The following is a 20945-nucleotide window of genomic DNA, read 5'->3' as shown; positions in this document are numbered from 1 at the left end:
GCACACCTGCACCTGCCGCGGCTCCACCTCACCAGAACTCAGGGTTCTTGGAGGACTAAGAGGGCCTGTGACTCACCTGCATTCGTGGGCGTCATAGACGCTCTCCCTAGGGCTCATTCACCTCCATCTGTTTAAAACTACTTGCAGATTTTCGTTTTACTGGGAATTATGCACCTTTTTTTTTTTTTAATCTTCAAAAGAAAAGTCTTCGAATGGCAGTCTAGGAACACATGTTTATATTGCAGAATATCTTTTGCCGACCTGTCTAATATTCCCTGGGATCCAGAAATGCTTGTTCTGGCCCAGTTGCTGTTTGGGGCCCAAGTGGATGTTTTGAGCAGGTGAGGGTTGAGGGGCTCTGCTGGAGCCGGTCCCTCATGCTGGGCTTCCTAGGTAATCTCCAGACACCTGGACAGAATATCCTGGGATGTATGGATGCCCTGGGGAGCTCACTCTGGTCCTAGAGTCACTTGTCTCCAGGGATGCTTTTTATCACCTTGTTTCTGCCCGTTTTCACATGAAACTGGTACTCGCTGTTTTGGGGGGTACATTGTGGGGATTAAACTGTAAGCTGAAAAGACCCTGGCTGTAGAGGCAGAGTGGAGCAAGCAGACACTGGCTGTGACTCCCTGCCCTTCCCCAGCTGTGGAGGAGGTTTACCTACCCACTCTGTCAAGGGATGAATGAGAGTCTGTGCAATGTTACCTGATCGGTAGGTGGAGCCATGGTAAGTTGTTGTGTTTGGGGCCAGATGTGGCCAGACATTGGGAATTTCATATGGACCAGCTAGTAGGAAATATTCAGTGTTAGTTTCTTCTTTTGAGGGAACCACAGGGCCGCTGCATTAAAGAGGCCATTCAGAACACATAGTGACTGATGTGAGACAGTGATGGGGTAGCAGCATCTAATGGCAAGGTGACAGGCAGAGGACAGAGTGGCCCCATTCAGGCTTCTTGGGAGAGGAAACTTGTGAGTGGTGTTTGAAGAGGGATGTGCTGGCGCCCAGGCATGTACGTGAGCCAGGAGATGAAAATGAGGCAGAGTTTAATATTTGATGTGCGTTTTCCCGGCGCTAGTCATGGTTTGTAAGCATGCATGAACGTGTTTGAAGGAGTGTTGAGGGTGATGAGGAAGGATCACCTCGTTGCAGGAGGAAATGGGCACCTCTTGTTGGGAGACCCCAGGCTAGAGTCAAGGATGGTGATGCAGGAGGGAACCCGAGGACAGTCAGAGTTGATGGAGCAAGGCATAAAATGATGAACATGGGGCTGGTTTGGAAGGCTGACTGTCCTGGAGACAAGGTTTTTCTCACATAAGGGACCTTATGTAATTTTTCTGCGTCTGTGAAAGTGTGCTTTTCTGTTACACTTATGCAAATGTTTGTTAAATGCATTTGCTTTTATGAGCACAGTTGTCATTTGAAGGAGCCGATGCCCCCATATGAAAGAGTGATGTTAGGTCTCATACCTTTGAATAAGGTGTTAGTGGGAGACGTGTGAACAGAGTCTGAAACCCTTCAGTTTGAGGGACTGAACAGCTAGGTTGTGCCTTCTGATGGGTGACATTCTGTGGAGGTCCCTGGTGCATTGGTGAGCTGTGTCGTGAAAAATAGAACATCTGATTCCATAAAGGAGGATCTTAGATTGACCTGGCTTAATTAATTTTTTGCTATTTCTGTACCTTGTCTCAGAATCTGTGGCTAGGAAGTTTTGGCCAGGCTATATATTTTCTCGATTGGGGGAAAATGGGGGCAAAAAGAGATTTAGCGTTTGTGTAGTTTTAAACCTTAAGCATGCCTTGATTAAGCTATCAGTCTTTTAAATAGATGTTTGTTTTTTTTTTTAATCCTATTTCTCTGTAAACTTCCAGGGGCTAGGAAAGCTATTCTGCCAGTTGGCTGTATTGCTTTTTTCTGTCTGTATATAGGCATAATTAACAGTCCTCATTATTAGACTCTGAAAAGAATTCTGAACTTAAATGCTAGCATCGCAGATATTAATGAAGGCAGAGTTTGTGGGACAGGGATCTGTTGGTTGACGTGGGTCTGGCCAGGTTTGGCTGAGCACACTGAGCCAGCCCCAGAGCCTCATGTTCCCCACCAGCTCATTGGCTTTGTGGTTCTGTTACTTTTTTCTTGGTTACCTTTGTCTTTACTACTTTTCTACGTTTTTGCGCAGCTTGCTCACTTCCGACAGAGAAAAACAAAAGGTGACTGTGCGCATCCGAAGAAAAAGACGGCGAAGAGGAAGGGCCCGGCTGTCGATGCGCCTGTCCAGGAGGAGAGCCCGGTAGCCACCGAAGATGGTGGACTCCTGGGAAGAGGGGACGTTTGCAAAAACACATCGTGCAGCGACACCCCTGATGGGGCAGGAGCAGCTCCGGTAGGTTTACTCAGCACTGTGCATTAACATCTTGCTTAGCTTCTAGTTGTTGCAGCATGACTTTGGTCTGTTTTTGCCTATCAAAGGTGGGGAAAGAGAGTTTCCCTTTTACACAAGGGGAATATATTTTTGTGTTTTTACTCCCAGTAAATGTTTTATGTTTTATGATTAGGGATTGTTTGAAGGCACGTGTCAGTATAGGTTCTTGCTTTGGTAATGGAAGTCTTAGAAGTGTGGGTTCCTCTGGTGTGGCTCTATGTATCAGCCTTTTTGACAGGGATTTCTTTGCACACTTAAACCATAATAGTCCTTCATCTACTTACTGCTTTTTTTCGTTTCCTTTCTGAACTTGGGATGAAGAGGGAATGGGTGAAGGTGGTGCAGAAAGGGCATCTTGCTGGAGGAGGCACCACCGTCCTCTGCTTGAGGCCCTGTGAAGTACAGGGGTGCGTGTGGCCCACTAGCAGATGTGCACACTGAGAATGCTGGGCCCGCGTGGCCCCCTAATCACCTGTAGTTGGGCTCTCCTTGCGACTTTTTCTGTGCGTTATCATTGAGGGGCTTTGAATTGTGATTTTGTGTGCAACAGAGCAGGTGTAGGTTTGGGTGTTTGCTAGAATGAGCTGGCATACTGGTGGCTGAGGGCAGCATTTGACGAAAACTCACAGCGTGTCTCGCCTGCTTTGTTGGAAAAGTGGAATTCCAGCCTGTAAACTCTCTGATATTCTACCGACACATCTGGAACTCTTCTTTTGAGAATTTGAAAGACGTAGTTATTGTACTCCCTCGTCTGGGGAGCAGCAGGCTAGCACTCTGGGAGCCCAGCCTTTGGGCCAGCCTGAGCCCAGCTCATGCCTCCGCCAGTGTGGGCCTGAAGTTCACCGCCATCCTCTGTGCTGGTCTCAGGACTGGGCGGCAGCTCTCAGCAGCCCTGTCTCCATCACAGCTGCGTGAGTAAAAGCCACATTGGGAGGACTGAGAGTTTACTCCCAGTGCCTTTTCTCTGTGTGTTTTCTCCTAGGCTCCTTGAGGAGAAAAGCTTGTAATTTATAGTTAACAGCTATTAATTTTATTCTTACTTGCAAGTCAGAGGAGTCTTTTTATAGTAAACATTTTTTTGGCAGGGGGCACACCTTGGTGGCTCAGTCGGTTGAGCGTCCCACTCTTGATTTTGGCTCAGGTCATGATCTCATGGTTGTGAGATGGGGCTCCATGTTGGGCTGTGCGCTGAGTGAGGAGCCTGCTTGGGATTCTCTCTCTGCCCCCACCCCCATGAACATGGGTGCTCTCTCTGTCGCTGAGTAAATACACATTAAAAAAAACTTTTTAAATACACTTTTTTTATCCATGCAAGCAGGGGAGAGGGACAGAGGCAGAGAGAGAGAATCCTAAGCAGTCTCCATCCTCAGCGTGGAGCCCGATTTGGGGTTCGATCCCATGGTCGTGAGATCATGACCTGAGCTGAAATCAAGAGACGCTCAACTGGCTGAGCCACCCAGGCGCCAGGAAGTCTTTTTATCTTATGTTAAATGTTTTATGTATTTTAGCTTTTCATTTTGAAATAATCTCCAACTTACAAAAAAACTTTGCAAAGATTAGCCTAGAGTTTGTAGATACCCTTCACCTAGCTTCTTGAAATGAATGTCAACATCTGGTATTTTCAGGACGATTATTACAATTAGTTCCTATTAGCACTGGAACAATGCTATGAGCTAATTAATAAAGCTCATTCAGATCTCCCCCACTGTCCCACTAATGCCCTTTCTCTGGTCCAGGATTCTGTGTTGCATCTCACTGCCCATGCTGCTTTAGTGTGGTCCAGTCTTTTATAAGTTGGACGTCTTTGAAGAGTCCTAGCTAGTCGTTTGGTAGAATGCCTGTCAGTTTGGGTTTGTTTGATGTTTCCTCCTGATTAAAATCATGTTGTGAATTTTGGCCAGAACATTGTAGAAGTGGTGATATTCCCTGCTCAGTGCACTTGGTATTGGTATTTGACGTGTCTCCCTACGAGTAATGCCAATTTTGATCACTTAGTTAAGGTGAGACCTGCCAGGTTTCTCTTGATAGAAAAATACTATTTTTAACTTTGGAGTTCGTAAGTATATTGTGTGGAGATACTTAGAGACCCCGCAAACCCCCTTTTCTCATCATGCTTTGCTCCACTAATTTTAGCTCCCATAGGTGATTCTTGCTTGCAGCACTTATTGTAGTGGTGTTGGCCACATGATGACTTTGTTTCCATCGTTCTATCTCTATGTATTAATTGACATTCTGCTGCAAGGAGGAACTGTCACTTCCCTCCAGTGTGTATTTATTTATTCACTATATCGGTATGGACATAGGGATTTTTTTCTTTTTTTTCTTTTATAAGTAAACTCTACATCTAACATAGGGCTTGAACTCATGACCCCAGGATCAAGAGTTGCATGCTCTACTGACCGAGCCAGGTGCCCAGGGATTTTTATTCTTCGGGTTTTAATCTATCATATCAACCATGTCAGTGTTAATTTTGTTGCTGAAATACATAGATTGGCCATTGGGAGTGCCTTTGAATTGGTACCTGTCCTTCTACCATGTCCTCATTGTTTCTGCACCTTAATTCCTTACATTCTGGCACCAAGATTTTCCAGGGTTGTTTTATCCTTTCCCTGTCAGCAGCCCTGTAATCAGATATTTCTTCAAGGAGCTCTGGTTTCTTTTAGTGGAGAATGATGTTTAGAAACCAACATCTGGGTGATAGTTGTGCTTATTGCTGTTGGGGTGTCTTTGGCTTCTGGGCTATTTCAACAGAGCTAGGTGATAAATACCTGTATGTGTACACTTCTGTATTTATTTCTTTGTCAATCTGTATGTATAATAAAAATCATGAATTTACTTTAGTATTTTCAATTCCTGACCAACGTCACAGGGTTCATTCTAGCTTTTTCCCTCTTCTTAATCTTGATTTCTTTTACCAATAGTGAAAGTATCTTAGCTACAATATATTTACTTACTTCCTCAATCTTTAAATATATGCACATTAGTTTGAGGATTGCTAATCCTCACTACTGTGAAAAACAGATTTACTAACTAGAGTGGGATATTTGAATATATAGTTGACCCTTTAGCAACATGGGGGTTAGGGGCACTGACCCCTCACACAGATGAAAATCGGCCTATAACTTTTGACTTCCCAAAACGTGACTACTAATAGCCTAGTGTGGACTGGAAGCCTTAATGATGACATAATAAAACAGTCAACAAATATTTTGTGTATTTTCTGTATCATATATAGTATTCTTATAATAAAGTCAGCTTGGGAAAAAAATGTTAAAGTCACAAGGAAGAAAAGATACATTTACAGTGCCGCCCACCCTGTGTTTATTGAAAAAAGTCTGTGGGTACATGGACCTGTGCGGTTTAAACAAACCCTTGTTGTTCAGTGCTAGTTCTTTTTGTCTTTATTATCCCAAAGTTTGTTGTTTAGCATTCCAAAGTTGTATAAGTTAATTTTTTAAATATATATTTTTAAATTTTTTCATTATAGTTACTCATTTATAACATGGTTTTGTTTTATTGTTTGTCTTCTATTTTGGTTCTTCTTACGTCCAGGTTAATTTAATTTAATTTTTTTTTTTTTTTTTTGAGTAAGGGAAGCATTACCAGGATTCTAAACTAAAAATCAGAGCCATATTCAAGTTCATTACTTCCTCTTCCCTACCACCTCATTCCTATCTAGGAGTGGTATGGTTGGACCCTGTGGTAGGCAAGTATTTACCTTTTTTTTTTTTTTTCTGAATTTTATTTATTTTGAGAGAGTGCGTGCACGCATGCAAGTGGAGGCGGGGTTGGGGAATGGAGGGGGAGAGAGAATACCAAGCAGGCTCTGGGCTGTCAGCACAGAGCCTGACATGGGGCTCAATCTCACAAACTTGAGATCATGACCTGAGCTGAAACCAAGAGTCGGACACTCAACTGACTGAGCCACCCGGGCACCTCAATTTAACCTTTTAAAAATCTGCCAAAAATTGTCTTCCAGAGAGTGGTCCTGCCATTTTGCATTCCTATCAGCAGCTCAAATTCAGAAATACAAAGGAATGAGCATTCAGGACCTACAGAGACATGGAGGGACCTTAAATGTCTATTATTGAGTTAAAAGAAGCCAGTCTGACAGGCTGCACACTGTGTGGTTTTGTTTGTGTAGCATTCTGGAAAAGGTAAAACTGTGCAGATTGTAAACAGATGAGTGGATGCCAGAAGTTGGTGGAGGGAGAGTTGGTGAAGCAGGGATCTTTTAGGGCAGTGAAACTGCCCTGTGTGATCGTGTAAATTTTATGTTATGTTATTAGGGAGAGAGTGCACAAGTGGGAAGAGGGGCAGAGGGGGAGAGAGAGAATCTTAAGCAGGCTCCACAATCAGCGTGGAGCCTGACGCAGGGCTTGATCCCAGGACCCTGGGATCATGACTTGAGCTGAAATCAAGAGTCAGGTTCTCAACTCACTGAACCACTCAGACACCTCATCATCATGTAAATTTTAAAACATCAAAATATATTTGTATGTAAATTTAAAAAAAAGCCATCTGGAGAATGAGGGATCCCAGGATGGAACGCAGACTTGAACAAGGCCCTAACTGTATTACCCATGGACAGAACAACCTCAGGGAAGGGGGTGAGGGAAAGGTGCCGACCTGAGTAGCTTTGGGGGTGAGTGGAGTTTGGAGGACTGAAGGCAGAAGGCACTGTGTATAAACAGTACTCCCGTTGGTAAAGGGGTTTCCCACGGGAGTGAGGATTAAGGATTCTGGGGCTGTGTACTTCCGTGCTGGGATTGAACTGCCGAGGATGGCAGGTGGCTGGAGCTAGGTGTCTCACTCTCTCCTGGTGAGCTCACGCAGCTCTGCCGCGGTTGGCGTGTGAGTTGGAATGAAGGTGAGAGCCCCTGGGGTCTGGGGCTGGATGGGGGGCAGGAGAGAGAAGGTCAGCTGGAAGAAGTGGAGGGAAAAGGTAGGGGAAATTGAAAGGCAGGGTGTGAGTCACTCAAGCTGTCAGAACACTGCAGACTGAGTGGCTTAAACAACAGACTCTCAGTTCTGGAAGCAGGACGTCTGAGATCAAGTGCTGTCAGGGTTGGGTTCTGGCGAAGCCTCTCTGCTTGACTTGTGCATGACTGCCTTCTTGCTGTGTCCTCACATGGTCTCCTGTGTGGGGAGAGGGCAGGAAAGCAGTATTCTCTGGTCTCCTTCTCAAAGGACAGTAGTCCTATTGGATTTTAGTCCCACCCTGTTATCTCTTTAAAAGCCCTGTCTTCAGATACAGTGACAATAGGCATTAGGGCTTCCGCATGAGAGTTTTAGGGGATATACTTCAGTCCATAACAGTCTCTCCTTTGGTTCCCCAATTCATCTTTCTTGCATTCAAAATACATTCACCCCATCCCTACAGCCCCAGAGATCGTTACTCATTCCAGCATTCTTTCTCATCTAGACATCATCTAAATCAGATATGGGTAAGACTTGAGGCAGGGTTCCTCCTGGGGCCAAATTTCTCTCCCACCGTGAGGTTGTGAAGCCAAAGTTACATGCTTCCCAACCACAGTGGTGGAACAGGGATGGGATAGACAGCCCCACTCCAGAAGGGAGAAATAGGAAACAACGAAGGGTGATGGATCCCCAGCAAGTCCAAATCCGAGTAGGCAAATTCCCTTGGCTCTTAAGGCTAAAAAAATAATCAGTCTGATTTAATGTGAAGCATCTGACTCTTGATTTCAGCTCAGGTCATGATCTCATGGTTCGTGAGTTCAAGCCTCGCATTGGGCTCTGTGCTGACAGCTTGGAGCCTGGAGCCTGCTGCCTTCTCCACGCATCCTCACCTGACAGAGAACACTGGTGTCCCTTCCTCTTCTTAGAAGGACCCCAGTCCTGCTGGACCAGGCCCACCCTGTGACCTCATTAAACCTTAATCACCTCTCTCGAGGCCCTGCTGTCACAAGGGGGTGTTGAGCTTCAACACAGGAATTTGCGGGACACCGTCAGTCCATAATAGGCAACTGTAATAGGAGGGACAGCGTGATAAATCTGAAGGTCATATTTAGGGAAAGGCTGTTGAAGTCTGATTGGTGCGGTGGCAGGAATGGAGTGCGTGGACCTTTGTGTTCTTAGAGTATAAAAAAAAGAATTACCTTTTCTTTTAAAGGACAGAATATATTTGCCTGTGGATCAGGGTCAGGTTGAAATTCAGAGGCTCAGGCTCAAGCTGGAGGAAGAGCTTCTGAACGAGCAAGACGTCGTGGATGGACGTGGCCTGGAGGTGGGGAAGCTTCAGGCTCGGCCAGCTCTGTGTCCTGGCATTCCCTGCCAGCGGGGTCACTGTTAGTTTGCCAACCTCTTGTCTGCTTCAAGGGAAATGTCCTGGTTAATGTCAAGTTCCAAGGCTAGGCATTACCTCTTGCATCGAGGGTTCATTTTGATGTGTCTGAGCGGATGCCTTCCCCTCCTCTCGCCGGGGAGCCAGGGGTGGAGTTGAGTCTGCAGAGCGCTGGGTCAGAAAAGCAGGAGGCGAGCTGCGCTGGCCGTTGGCTTCTTGGGCTCCCGTGCAGTGGCCGAGGGCGGGGTTGTGGTTCTCTGGGCAGCCCTGCCGGGTCCTCCTGGTCAGGGTCCCGAAGCCCTCTGTCTGTAGCTTCATTCCATTTTTAGTGGAGGCACTGATTGTTGTGACCTAGTTTTCTTAATGTAGGGCAGTTCAGTTTATTCTGAGTTACCTCAACCGTTTGGGGTGCTTGGGGGAGCAGTGGGGCTCAAGTCTTTCCGCCTGGAGTTTGAAGTCAGACTTCCAGAGATTGGCTTTCCTCATTGTGCTCAGCTCAGTCTAATAGAGAAACAGAGTTGCATTTTGTGACCATCTGACTGTGGGCCTGGGTTAGAAAGTGCCAGGGGTGCCTGGGTGGCTCAGTCGGTTAAGCGTCCAACTAGCTCAGGTCACAATCTCACGGTCCGTGAGTTCGAGCCCCACGGCGGGCTCTGTGCTACAGTGCAGAGTCTGGAGCCTGCTTCGGATTCTGTGTCTCCTTCTCTCTCTGCCCCTCTCCTGCTCATGTTCTGTCTCTCTTTGTCTCAAAAATAAAAACATTAAAAAAAAAAAGAAAAAAAAAGATGCTGGGTGCTTTATTTACGCATGCCTGGTCAGTGATGGATCGAGTTACACAATTGATAGGGCATTTCAGAATGCCAGATATCTGTAAAAGGAAACCGAGAGATTTATGCATTATTTTGCACAAGGTTCATGTTATTTTCTGTTTTTTACTTCCTAGGATACCTGGCAGTGACTTGTATGATTAGGCGTTAGTTTTTTATTTTTTTGTGTTGTGTGGGTTTTTTTTTTTTTTTTAATAATAAGAGATGGAAGCAATTACATTTTTACTTAGAATTATAATGACTAATGTTTATTTGTTTTTAAAATTTGTGCCAGAAATGGTTGTACGTGTTGTAAGCCAGGCTGTGAGGTAGGGACTCTGGTTATCCCCTCACAAGGAAGTGGGCACTGCGGGATGAGCCCCCTTGCTGGGTGGGCATCAGAGCTCTCTGCTGCTCTCAAGGGTATGTGGGCTCCCTGGCTTCTGCCTTAGTTCTTACATCCATGACCTCATTCTTCATTATGCTTATTTGATTGCATGTAATAGTTAAGAAAAAATGCATTTTTTGCATAAATTTTTGTAATAGGAATTAGAGCTGGTAGTCTCTTGTGTTGTGGTCACCAGTGGCTTGAGGCCCAATCTGCACGCTTGTCTACTTCAGAGGTCCTCGTGGGCTTTTTATCTCAGGTTTCAGTCGCCCACGTGGATTGTTGGCGAGAACTGTTATTTCACCAGTGAGCACAAAATACTGCTATTTCAATTCTGCCCCTCCTTCCTTATTAATTGTATGTAACATTGCGTGAGAACTTCCCTTTATCAGTTATCTGGTTACCCTGGTGCCCGGCTTGGATTGGAAAGCAGGGTAAAGGCATCACTCTTTCCTTTTAAGTTACTCATGTTGCTGTGCTACGCTTTTCCACATATGACCATTGGACTGGCTTTCTTGAGCCTCACTGTAAATTCACTTACGTTTAACAATTGGTCAAGAGCAAGTCTTGTGTCTGTTAGCGTGCTGCTCAGATTTTCCCATCTTTGACAAGGGAGAGCATCTTTAGTTTGACCCTCCACAGTCACTATGATGGCTTCCTTGCTTTTGGAAAAAGTGTTGCCGGTCAGCTGGTGCATCTCTTGCCCCAGGCCTGGAGCCGGGCGTTTCCCATGACTCCTGGCTCCTGTAGTGGGAAGTAGTGTTCAGAAACATGATCTAGACGTTAGGGGGTTTATTGTTTCAAGGTCATGTCAGTGAATAGTTAGGTTTTGTTTTATAGTTTATGAGTTACAGAGTAGTGTATGATTACGGAGTTCATAGTTTATGAGTACAGAGTTTCTACTTAAGTTTGAAATTTCTCTTTAACATTAAAAATGTATGTTCCTGACATTAACATCTACTCTTTTGGCTTTCTTTCTCGTTCTAGTTTTATAATAACGTTGTTACTAATTACGATTTCTTTGCACTCCTTTTTGTCCTTTAGGTATTTTCCACAGTGATGTGCAGTCAAATTACTTTGTTTTAAAATCACTTGAAATAGTTTAAGCCAGAAACTTACATATATTTGTATTCGTTTGTTTTATTTTCTCTTCATGTTTTAGGGATTTTTTGTTTTCAATTTGTTGTTATCGTTAAAGAGACAGAGAATGCGAGCTAGTGCACGGAGGAGGGGCAGAGGGAGAGGGAGAGTGAGTCTTAAGCAGGCTCCATGTTGAGAGGGATTTCGACACAGGGCTCGATCCCGTGACCCTGAGATCATGACCTGGGCCAAAATCAAGAGTCAGATGCTCAACTGACTGAGCCACCCAGGCTCCCCTTTTTTCATTTGCATCTGTGTGTGGTTTGTTTGTTTGTTTGTTCGGTTTGTTTATTTTGAGACAAAGCGGAGGAGGGACAAAGAAGGAGAGACCCTCAAGCAGGCTCCATGCTGTCAGTGCGGAGCCCAACGTGGGGCTTGATCTTACGAACGTTAGATCATGACCTGAGTTGAAGTGAAGTCAGATGCTTAACTGACTGAGCCACTTAGGTGCCCCTGTTATTACATTTTTAAAAATAGAAGCAAATATGTGTATATGTTTCTCACTATCTGCTTCTTTAGTAGCAGGATACTTTACATTTCTGTATCTTGTTTTTTTCACTTATCATATCTTGGCAGTCACGCCGTAGCAGCATGTAGTGATGTTTCTCATTCTTTTTTAAAAAAGTCTGTTGTCGGGGCGCCTGGGCGGCTCAGTCAGTTAAGCATCCACCTTTGGCTCAGGTCATGATTTCACAGTTCGTGGGTTCAATCCTGCATTGTGGGATCTGTCTGACAGCTGCGCTGACAGCTCGGGGCCTGGAGGCTGCTTCCGATTCCATGTCTCCCTCTCTTTCTACCCCTCCCCTGCTCGTGCTCTCTTCTCAAAAATGAATAAACATTAAGTCTATTATCTTTTTAGAAGCAAGAAGTGGTACTTTTTTATGTTTACCAACATACTTGCCAATCCCAGGGCTTTGGTTTGTTGGTATAGACCCAGTTTTGCATCATGTATCATTTTTCCTTCAGTCTGAAGAGCTTCCTTTCAACGAATTTTTTGTAGTGCAGGTCTGCCGATGAATTCTCTTGGCTTTTTTGTTTGTCTGAAACTGACTTTGTTTTGCCTTCGTATTTGAAAGAAATCTTTACTGGATATAGAATTTGAAGTTGACAGTTTTCTTTTTGCAACACCATGGTCGTTGGGCCCATATAGTTTCTGAAGGTATCTGCTGTCATTCTTCATTCCTCTTTCTGTAGAACTTTTTTCTTTTATGTTTATTTATTTTGGGAGAAAGAGCGAGAGCAGGAGCGCATGAGGGAGGGGAGGGGCAGAGAGAGAGAGGAGGAGAGAGAGAGAATCCCAAGCAGGCTCCATGCTGTCAGCGCACAGCCTCACTTGGGGCTCGATCCCAGGAACCGTGAGATCGTGACCTGAGCCAAAATCAGGAGTCAGACTCGTAACCAACCAAGCTATCCATGCGCCCCTCTGTAGAGTCTTTTTTTCCTTTTAATTTTTTGGGGGTACTTTTAAAACTTTTGTTTTTATCTCTGGTTTCAAATTCTTTCATTATGATGTGCCTAGGGTGGTTTCCTTTGTGTTTCTACTGCCTGGGATATGTTGATCTTTATGAAACTTTGGTTTAGTTTTCACCAAATTCAGAAAATTTTTGTTCAATTTCTCAAATACTTTTTGTTGCTTCCCATCCCTCCTCCCCCTTTGTGATTTCAAATCTATATATTGCAAATTGTTTAAGGTTATCCTATGGGTCATTTAGACTTTGCTTTATTTACTTATTAAAACATTTTTTTCCAGTCTCTGCCTTTTTGTTCTTCATTTTATTTTTTTAAATATTTTTTTAATGTTTACTCATTTTTGGGAGACAGAGAGAGAGCTCGAGCAGGGGAGGGGCAGAGAGAGAGGGAGACACAGAATCCGAAGCAGCTCCAGGCTCTGAGTTGTCAGCACAGAGCCTGACACGGGCCCCGAACCCATGAACTGCAAGATCATGATCTGAGCTGAAGTCAGACGCTTAACCAACTGAGCCTCCCGGGCACCCCGTGTTCTTCATTTTAGATCACTTCTATTGCTAGATCAAGTTCGCTGATCTTTTCTTTGCAATGTCTATTCTATTAATCTAGAATTAAGTGAATTTCTTTCTGTTTCGGGTATTTTGTATTTTTTATATCATTCTTCATTGCGTTTGTATTTTCCTTTAAATACTAGGTATTAATATAACAGCTATTTTAATGTCCCTGTCTGCTAATTCTGTCCTCTCTGTCCTTTTCGGGTATATTTCCATTGGACTGATTTTCTCTTGGTTATGGGTCACATTTCTCACCTTTTGGTATGTTTAATAATTTTTGATTGGATGCCAGGCATTGTCAGTGTTATGTTGTTATATGTCTGGACCTTGCTGTTTTGGTTTTGGTAAGCATTTGACTTAAAAAAAATGTTTTCATTGTTGATTTGTAGGAATTCTTAATATTCTTCACGTCTGTCATATGTTAGGTATATGTACTGTGAATGTTTTTCCTCAGTTTTGCTTGCTTTGTTGAAGTTGAATTTATCAGTTTTTCCTATAGTTAGTGCTTTTTGTGTCCTATCCAAAAAATTTCTTCTAGCTCTGAGATCATGTACTTTCCTATGTCTTCCTGAAGCCTTATGGTTTTGCTTTCTGGGTTTATGATTCATCTCAAGTTACTTTTTGTGTATTGAGTACTTTGACTTTTAGAACTATAGTTTAATTTTGCTGATTTTTGAGTTAATTAACTAATTATTATTTTTTAAAATGAGATCATTAGAATGGGTCCTCATCCAATGGGACTGCTGGTTTTTTTTTTAAATGTTTATTTATTTTTGAGAGACAGAGTGCATGCGGGGGAGGGGCAAAGAGAGAGAGGGAGAGAGACACAGAATCAGAAGCAGGCTCCAGGCTCCGAGCTAACAGCACAGAGCCCAATGCGGGACTCGAACCCGCGAACCGTGAGATCATGACCTGAGCCGAAGTTGGATGCTTAAACAACTGAGCCAGCCAGGTGCACCAGGTTTTTGAACTTTTTTTTTTTTTTTTAATGTTTATTTATTTTTGAGAGAGAGAGAGACAGAGCATGAGTGGGGGGAGAGCAGGGAGAGAGAGGGAGACACAGGATCCGAAGCAGGCTCCAGGCTCCGAGCTGTCAGCACAGAGCCCGACACAGGGCTCGAACCCATGAACCAGGAGATCATGACCTGAGCCAAAGTCGGATGCTTAACCAACTGAGCCACCCAGGCGCCCCAGGTTTTTGAACTTGTAATGGAATAATCTAGTATGCATATCTTGAGTCTGGGTCTTTTTTATCCAGTATCTTGTTTATGAGGTTTATTCATGTTAAACACTATCGTTTATTCATCTTCGTTATTGTGTGGTATTTCATTATATGAATGTGCTTCCATCTGTTTGTCTATTCTACAGTTACTTGGCATTTACTACACCCATTCTTAGACAAGTCTCTTGGTGTACATGTGCAGATGTTTCTATTGAGGCTATAATTAGTTACTTAATTGTTGGGTCATTATACATGTATTTGTTCAACATGCATATGTTGAGCTGTGTTTAAAACAGTTGTTCAGTTTATATTTTCGGTAGTGACATGTGTAAGTTTTACTTGTTCCATAGCATCTGTGATTTGTATTGACTGTCTTTTTTTTCCTCTCTATTTTAACAGTTTGGGTGGGTGTGGAGTGGAGTGTATTTTAGTGTTGTGCAAGATTGGTCAAACGTTCAAAGAAATTAGTGCAGTTCATTAACAGACTCCGAGAAAAGTCATATGATCATCTCAGTTGATACAAAGAAAGCATATATTTTTGTGACAGAGTGACCTGTACTTGTAGTCTTGAGGTTGTGCTGGCCTTATCCAAGGAGCCGAGAGGTCTCCTTTGCTCTGTGAATGAGTTTGTGTAAGATGGTGAAGACTTTGGGAACTGAGGTTTTGTTTGTGGGAAAGCTTTGAATTACAGAGTCCATTTATTGATAGTTATCAAACTATTCACTAATGCTTTTTCCCAGAATTTGTTCTTTCATCTAATCTTCCAATTTTTGGCATTAAGTTTTTCATAGGAATGTTTTCAGTGTCTGTGGCATCAGTATTGATGACCCTTTTCATTTTTGTTTATTTTTTTACTAGAAATTTTTTTGTTGATGTTTATTTTTTGAGAGAGAGAGAGACAGAGCGTGAGCGGGGGAGGGGCAGAGAGAGAGGGAGACATAGAATCTGAAGCAGGCTCCAGGCTCTGAACTGTCATGACAGCACAAAGCCCAACGTGGGGCTCGAACTCACAAACCGCAAGATCATGACCTGAGCCGAAGTCAGATGCTTAACTGACTGAGCCACCCAGGCACCCCTTTCATTTTTTAAAGGTGAGTATTTGTGCCTTTGTTGGCCTTGCCACAAGTTAATGCTTACTATTTTTATAAAAAGTTAACTATAGTCTTTGTTCTTTTATGTAACATATTTATGTTTCTTTGATTTCTGCTCTTATTATGTGTAGTTTCTTATTTTAAAGTATGTTTGGTTTTGATTTTCTTGGTTTTCTAACTTCTTAAGAAAGATATGTAGACCATTGATTCCCAGGCTTTAAAATGTATATATAGTCAAGCCTATTCATTTTTCTGTGGTGTGACTTTACCTTCACTCACAACTTTTCAATTTTTTATTATTTTTCAGGACAAATTACTTTTTAATTACATTCTTAAAAATTTTCATGTGCATAGGTTAAAAAAAAAAGTGGCATGTTAGGGGCATCTGGCTAGCTCAGTCAGTAGGGCATGTGACTCTTGATCTCAAGAGTTATGAGTTTGAGCCCCATGTTGGGTATAGAGATTACTTAAAATCTTTAAAAAAAAAAGTAGCATGTATACGATTAAGCCATCATTATTTTCTTCCTATCTGCTGAGGAATTAATTAGATTTCTTTTTTTTAAGATTTTATTTTTAAGTAATCTCTACACCCAATGTGGGGCTTGAACTCACAACCCTGAGATCAACAGTCACATGTTCCTCCGACCTAGCAGAACACCTTATAGGCACAAGGCCTTCCTTGCAGCTGTGTCTGTGTCAGCAGAGTATGAGTCCTTGTAGAGCCTTTATGTCATAGTTGTTCTTTGAACATGATTAAGTGTTTTTGTTTTATTTTGCCCATTTGGAAATTTTTAGAAGTTTCACTTTTATGGGTTTTTAATGAGCTTATTGAATACCATACGGTGAGGTGAAATGCGTGTGTGAGAAATAGTAATGCTTTTAAACATACAATAAGTTGCTTAGTTTTTTTTTTTTTTTTAAGTTTTATTTATTTAGAGAGAGAGCATGAGCAGGGGAGGAGCAGAGAGAGAGAGAGAGAGAGAGAGAGAGAGAGAGAATCCCAAGCAGGCTCTGTGCTGTCAGCGTGGAGCCTGATACAGGGCTTGAACTCACAAACCTGAGATCATGACCTGAGCTGAATCAAGAGATGGGACTCTTGATGGACTGAGCCACCCAGGTTCCCCCCCCCCCCCCACTTAATTTGGTTTAAAAGCGTATTTGATACATTTGTTACTTTAATGGTCTTTAGACATAGAAAAGAACTGAAAACCAGGTAAAGCAATCCTGGAGGTGGAAAATGCCCAGTTGTCACTTGGTGGTTTTCCTTGTGGTGTCCACTGCTGAGTTAGGGCCACCCTCCAGCGGTGGGGCGTGGGTGGGTTTGTTGTGTAATGAAACCTGCCAAGCTGGGTGAAATCGTATTCTGTAGGTTAGTGTAGAAGCAGCTTAGTGCAGTATTCTGCAACTTAGTGTGGAAGCTGTTTTTTATGTTCAATGTTTTAGTTTTAAGACCAAAAGACTAAAGAAATTGGAGGTAGACAATTGAAAAAACAATATACCATGAAAATTCTGTAAGAAAAATTAATTCGTAAAGTTCCTATATCATAATTTTGCTATACTCTTTCAGGTGAAGATTCTGCAGTCTTAGGGTAAAGAAAGTAAATTGCTGATCTGAGCAGAAAACACAGGCACGTATTAAATTTTAAGAGTATGTCAATAAAGCATGTTTGTAAGCAACTTAAAGATTTGAGTTTTTCAGGGGGTTAGAAGCAACGATAGAATTGCAAAAAGACTTTATGGTTGGTGTTCAGGATCTAGCCATCTTCCCTCACAGTTTAAGTGACGTACGCCGTGAAAAGACATTTTACTTTAATCAGTGCAACGGTCATCTCCGTTCTGGCAGTTAGCTGAGAAGTGGCAGAAAGCGGTATTTGACCTCAGCTATGCGTCAGGAACAAAGTTAAGTACAGGCCATTTCTTGTAAAAGAACCATCCAAAGATTGCTTGGAGGTCAAAAATGTCAGAGGAAAATTACCTTTACAAAAACTTGTACGGAAGATTTTTTTTTTTTAATGTTTATTTTTGAGAGCGAGAGACAGCAGGGGAGGGTCAGAGAGAGAGGGAGACCGAGAATCCCAAGCAGGCTCTGCGGCTGTGAGCGCAGAGCCCAACGAGGGGCTCGAGCCCACAACCGTGAGATCATGACCCGAGCCAAAACTGAGAGTCAGACGCTTAACCAGCTGAGCCTCCAGGTGCCCCTGTACTGCACATTTTAAGCAGGGCTGTAGAAGGGTTAGCAAGTATGGCTCTACAGCTCTTCCAACTCCTGTTTGGGCACTACCAGGAAAAATAGTCATCATCACTTATCGTCTGGGTCCCATGCTTAACTTTTTGTGTAAGTCGTTTTATAAATAACTTACCGGAGTAAGAATAAAGCAATAAGTTAAAATGATATTAAAAATTTTGATACCTCTTTTTAAATTTTTTAAAATGTTTTTTATTTTTTATTTGAGAGAGAGAAACAGTGCGAGCAGGAGAGGGACAGAGAGGGGGAGACACAGAATCCGAAGCGGCTCCAGGCTCTGAGCTGTCAGCGTAGAGCCCTATGTGGGGCTTGAACTCCTGAACCTTGAGATCATGACCTGAGCCACAGTTGGACGCTCAACTGACTGAGCCACCCAGGTGCCCCATACCTCTTTATATCAAGTAAATTTTGTCACGTAGAAATAAAAATTAAAGAATACTGATATGCTCTTAGCAAGTGGGATGATGGAGGTTCTTGATGCAAAATATTGTGAGTTGGAGCCTTCTTGTGAGTGATGCTGGATGAGACTATCATGCTTCCTCTTTCTTCTTAGAAATGTTGTTCTACACATTAGAGGTGCCTTGGTGGCTCTCATTGGGTTGGGTGTAGACTCTTGATTTCAACTCAGGTCATGATCTCACTGTTCATGAGTTCGAGCCCCACACGAGCTCCGTACTGAGTGCAGAGCTTGCTTGGGATTCTTTCTCTCCCTCTCCCTCTGCCCCTCCCCCTCTGCCCTTCCCCTGCTCGTATTCATGCTCTCTGTCTCTGTCTCTCTCTCAAAAATAAATAAATTTAAAAAAACGTTCTGTTCACTGATTCCTGATTTTGAGAAACTTGACTGAATATTGTATGTGAAGACTTGTGATCTGAGACTTCATTTTTACTGTCAATTTTGCCATCATCCTTGGCCTCAAGTGCTGTTCTCTCTCAGCATTCATCTTTTAATTCATCTAATGATTATGAAAGTCTGTCCTGTTGGCTTTCTTCTCATTGCCATTTTGGGAGGAAAACAAAAAGTTCTTGGCTATCATATTGAAGACAGGTTGCAGCGAGTCTCTGCAGTGAGTAAAAATACTGCAAGATGGTGATTTCACCGCACTGTTTCCTCATCCTCCGGGCGGCTCCCTTTCTCCTGTTTTCTCATTGTTTTGGTGGTTCTTGGCACAGTTGGAAAAACTGCTGAGTCTGATGAAATAATTCTTAGGATGATGACATGGTACCATGACAGATGAAAACGAGACTGCTCAGGTCCGTCTTGGATCTTAGACACTACACGGGATCTAGTGGGCCCACGTAGTAATGGCAAAATAAAATGTTTTACTCTATTTCTTAAAGAAGTAAGTAACTTCTGTGTGTGTGTTTTTGAAGACCCAAAAGAGAAAATTTATGAAATATCAGCCCCTTCAAATAGTTATAACTGCTTAAAGAAGAAATGACAGTCATGTTGGGTCCAGCAGACCCCCGTAATGTACCCAGAGTTAAGGTGATGCTGTGGTTAATGACAAAGGCATGAGAGAGACTTACAGGTATTTTGATTTCATATTTCAAACATAGATTTTCTTTGGACATCACCTAACTTTTTTGCAGACAGTCATTATCAATTCATTTTGCACAGCAGATTAAAAGCCCAGAATTACTGTGAATTTATGGGCCAAAAAAACATCAGGGATAATTCATTGGGAAACTTTAAACTCAGGTTTGAGATGATAAAATACTCTTTTTAAAAATATTGAGGAATCTATTACAAATTATTAAGGAAACATTTATCTAAAAATGGAAAATCATGAGGATGAAATATTTGAACTTACATAAAAATAAGAGCATAGAAAATGTGCATGTGTCTGAAAGAGTAGAATTTATTGAGAAACTAAAAATTTAATAATTTAGACATCACTCGCACAGTGAAATAACCTGAAGCAAAATTCATTAGGAAGGACAGCAGCATCATTAGGGAAATGAGTCGCATAAAAAATGTTTAGGGATTGAGAATTGTTTCTGGAGGAAAGCATGCCGTGAACGAGTGGGGCTGGAGCTGGTGTGGGCACTGGCCAGAAGGCTGAGGTCGCAGCTCTGGACGTTGCTATAAATGCTCTTCTCTGGCCCTTCCCCTCTCAGCCGGAGGACTCGGATGCAGAGAGGACGGGGGCTTCGGCGCGGCCACAGCGGAACACAGACGGCGACCATCCGGAACAGCCTCAGGTCATCACAGAGGTATTCTTCAGGCTTCTCTGTTAAAGCGTGTTGCTCCTGAGGGGGTTTCACCCTGTTGTAGAAATCCAGACCAGAGAGAGGACTCGGTCTCTGAAGGGTCCTGTCTCGTGAAGTGTAGAAACTCGAAGCAAGGAAAGCGGGCTTCAGAGCTTCCCCTGCAGGCCCTGCTCCCTTGGTGCTGCCCCGGTGTGGAAGTCTCTCTGGGGACCCTTCTGACCGAGCCCACCTCTCCCTTCCTTGGGACCTCTGATCTTTTTTTGCCCCATGTTGAAGAGAGAAAGTTGCCTGTTGTGCGTTGAGGATAGCTGTCACGTGTGACCTCCCTCGCTCACCTGCCGCCTTGTTGTCGAGGCGTGTTTCCTGGGCCTGGCCCTCATCTCTCCCGTGGTCCCGTTTTCTGCCACAGGGCCTGACGTGAATTCCACATGTGTTGAATTAATTCCTTGCATTTGTTTGTTTTGGTATCTGGGAGGAAATTTATTAGATACTGAACTGATTAGTTTTAAAGTGTTGTGTTAAAAGTCTGTATTATAAACAGTTTTTTTTAGGTAGGCTCCACGCCCAATGTGGGGCTTGAACTCAGAACCCTGAGATCAAGAGTCACATGCTTTACCAGCCGAGCTGGTGAGGCACCCCTAAAGCCTGTATTTTAGACGTTTGATTCTAGTGGGACTCAGTCCACATTACTTTAGGCAGTGAGCAAGTTTGGTTTTTAATCTGTGTTATTGCAGGAGAAATCTAGATCATAGGCAGGGCCTGGAAAAATGGTCTCTGGTGGGGTCCATAAAACTCACCCTTAAATACCCATTTTCATACTTGTTTTAAACTGTGACATATAGCATGTGCGCAGAGAAGTAGAAAGTACATAAAGTGTACACGCAGCTTAACAAATGAATACACAGTAAATACTACATGTTCCTTCTGCAGTAAGAAATAGCACAGTGCTGGACCTGGAATCTTCCTCGGGCCCTGCTGCCCTCCTCCCCACACCCCAGAGTCAACACCGTCCTGATTTTCTGTGGCAGTTATGCTTTAGAACTTTGTGTCATTGGATCAGACGTGATTCTGGTCTTTTTTATCCTTTCCCTTCCGAA

General features: G+C 43.1%; 1 protein-coding gene across 13 annotated transcripts in view; it reads left to right on the top strand.

The window, feature by feature from the left end:
• Positions 1–20945, top strand: part of PCNT (pericentrin) — a 133664-nt gene that overhangs the window by 781 nt on the left and 111938 nt on the right. For all 13 annotated transcript variants that reach the window (XM_043593354.1, XM_043593350.1, XM_043593348.1 and 10 more), the window contains exons 2-3: positions 2178–2381; positions 19756–19851. In XM_043593354.1, coding sequence (XP_043449289.1) covers positions 2178–2381; positions 19756–19851 — 300 coding nt within the window. The remainder of the gene's footprint in view (positions 1–2177; positions 2382–19755; positions 19852–20945) is intronic.

The sequence above is a fragment of the Prionailurus bengalensis genome, chromosome C2, assembly GCF_016509475.1.
Source record: "Prionailurus bengalensis isolate Pbe53 chromosome C2, Fcat_Pben_1.1_paternal_pri, whole genome shotgun sequence".
In the NCBI taxonomy this organism is placed as follows: domain Eukaryota; kingdom Metazoa; phylum Chordata; class Mammalia; order Carnivora; family Felidae; genus Prionailurus; species Prionailurus bengalensis.
The sequence above is the reverse complement of the archived record's forward strand: the minus strand, read 5'-3'. Positions and strand labels throughout refer to the sequence as shown.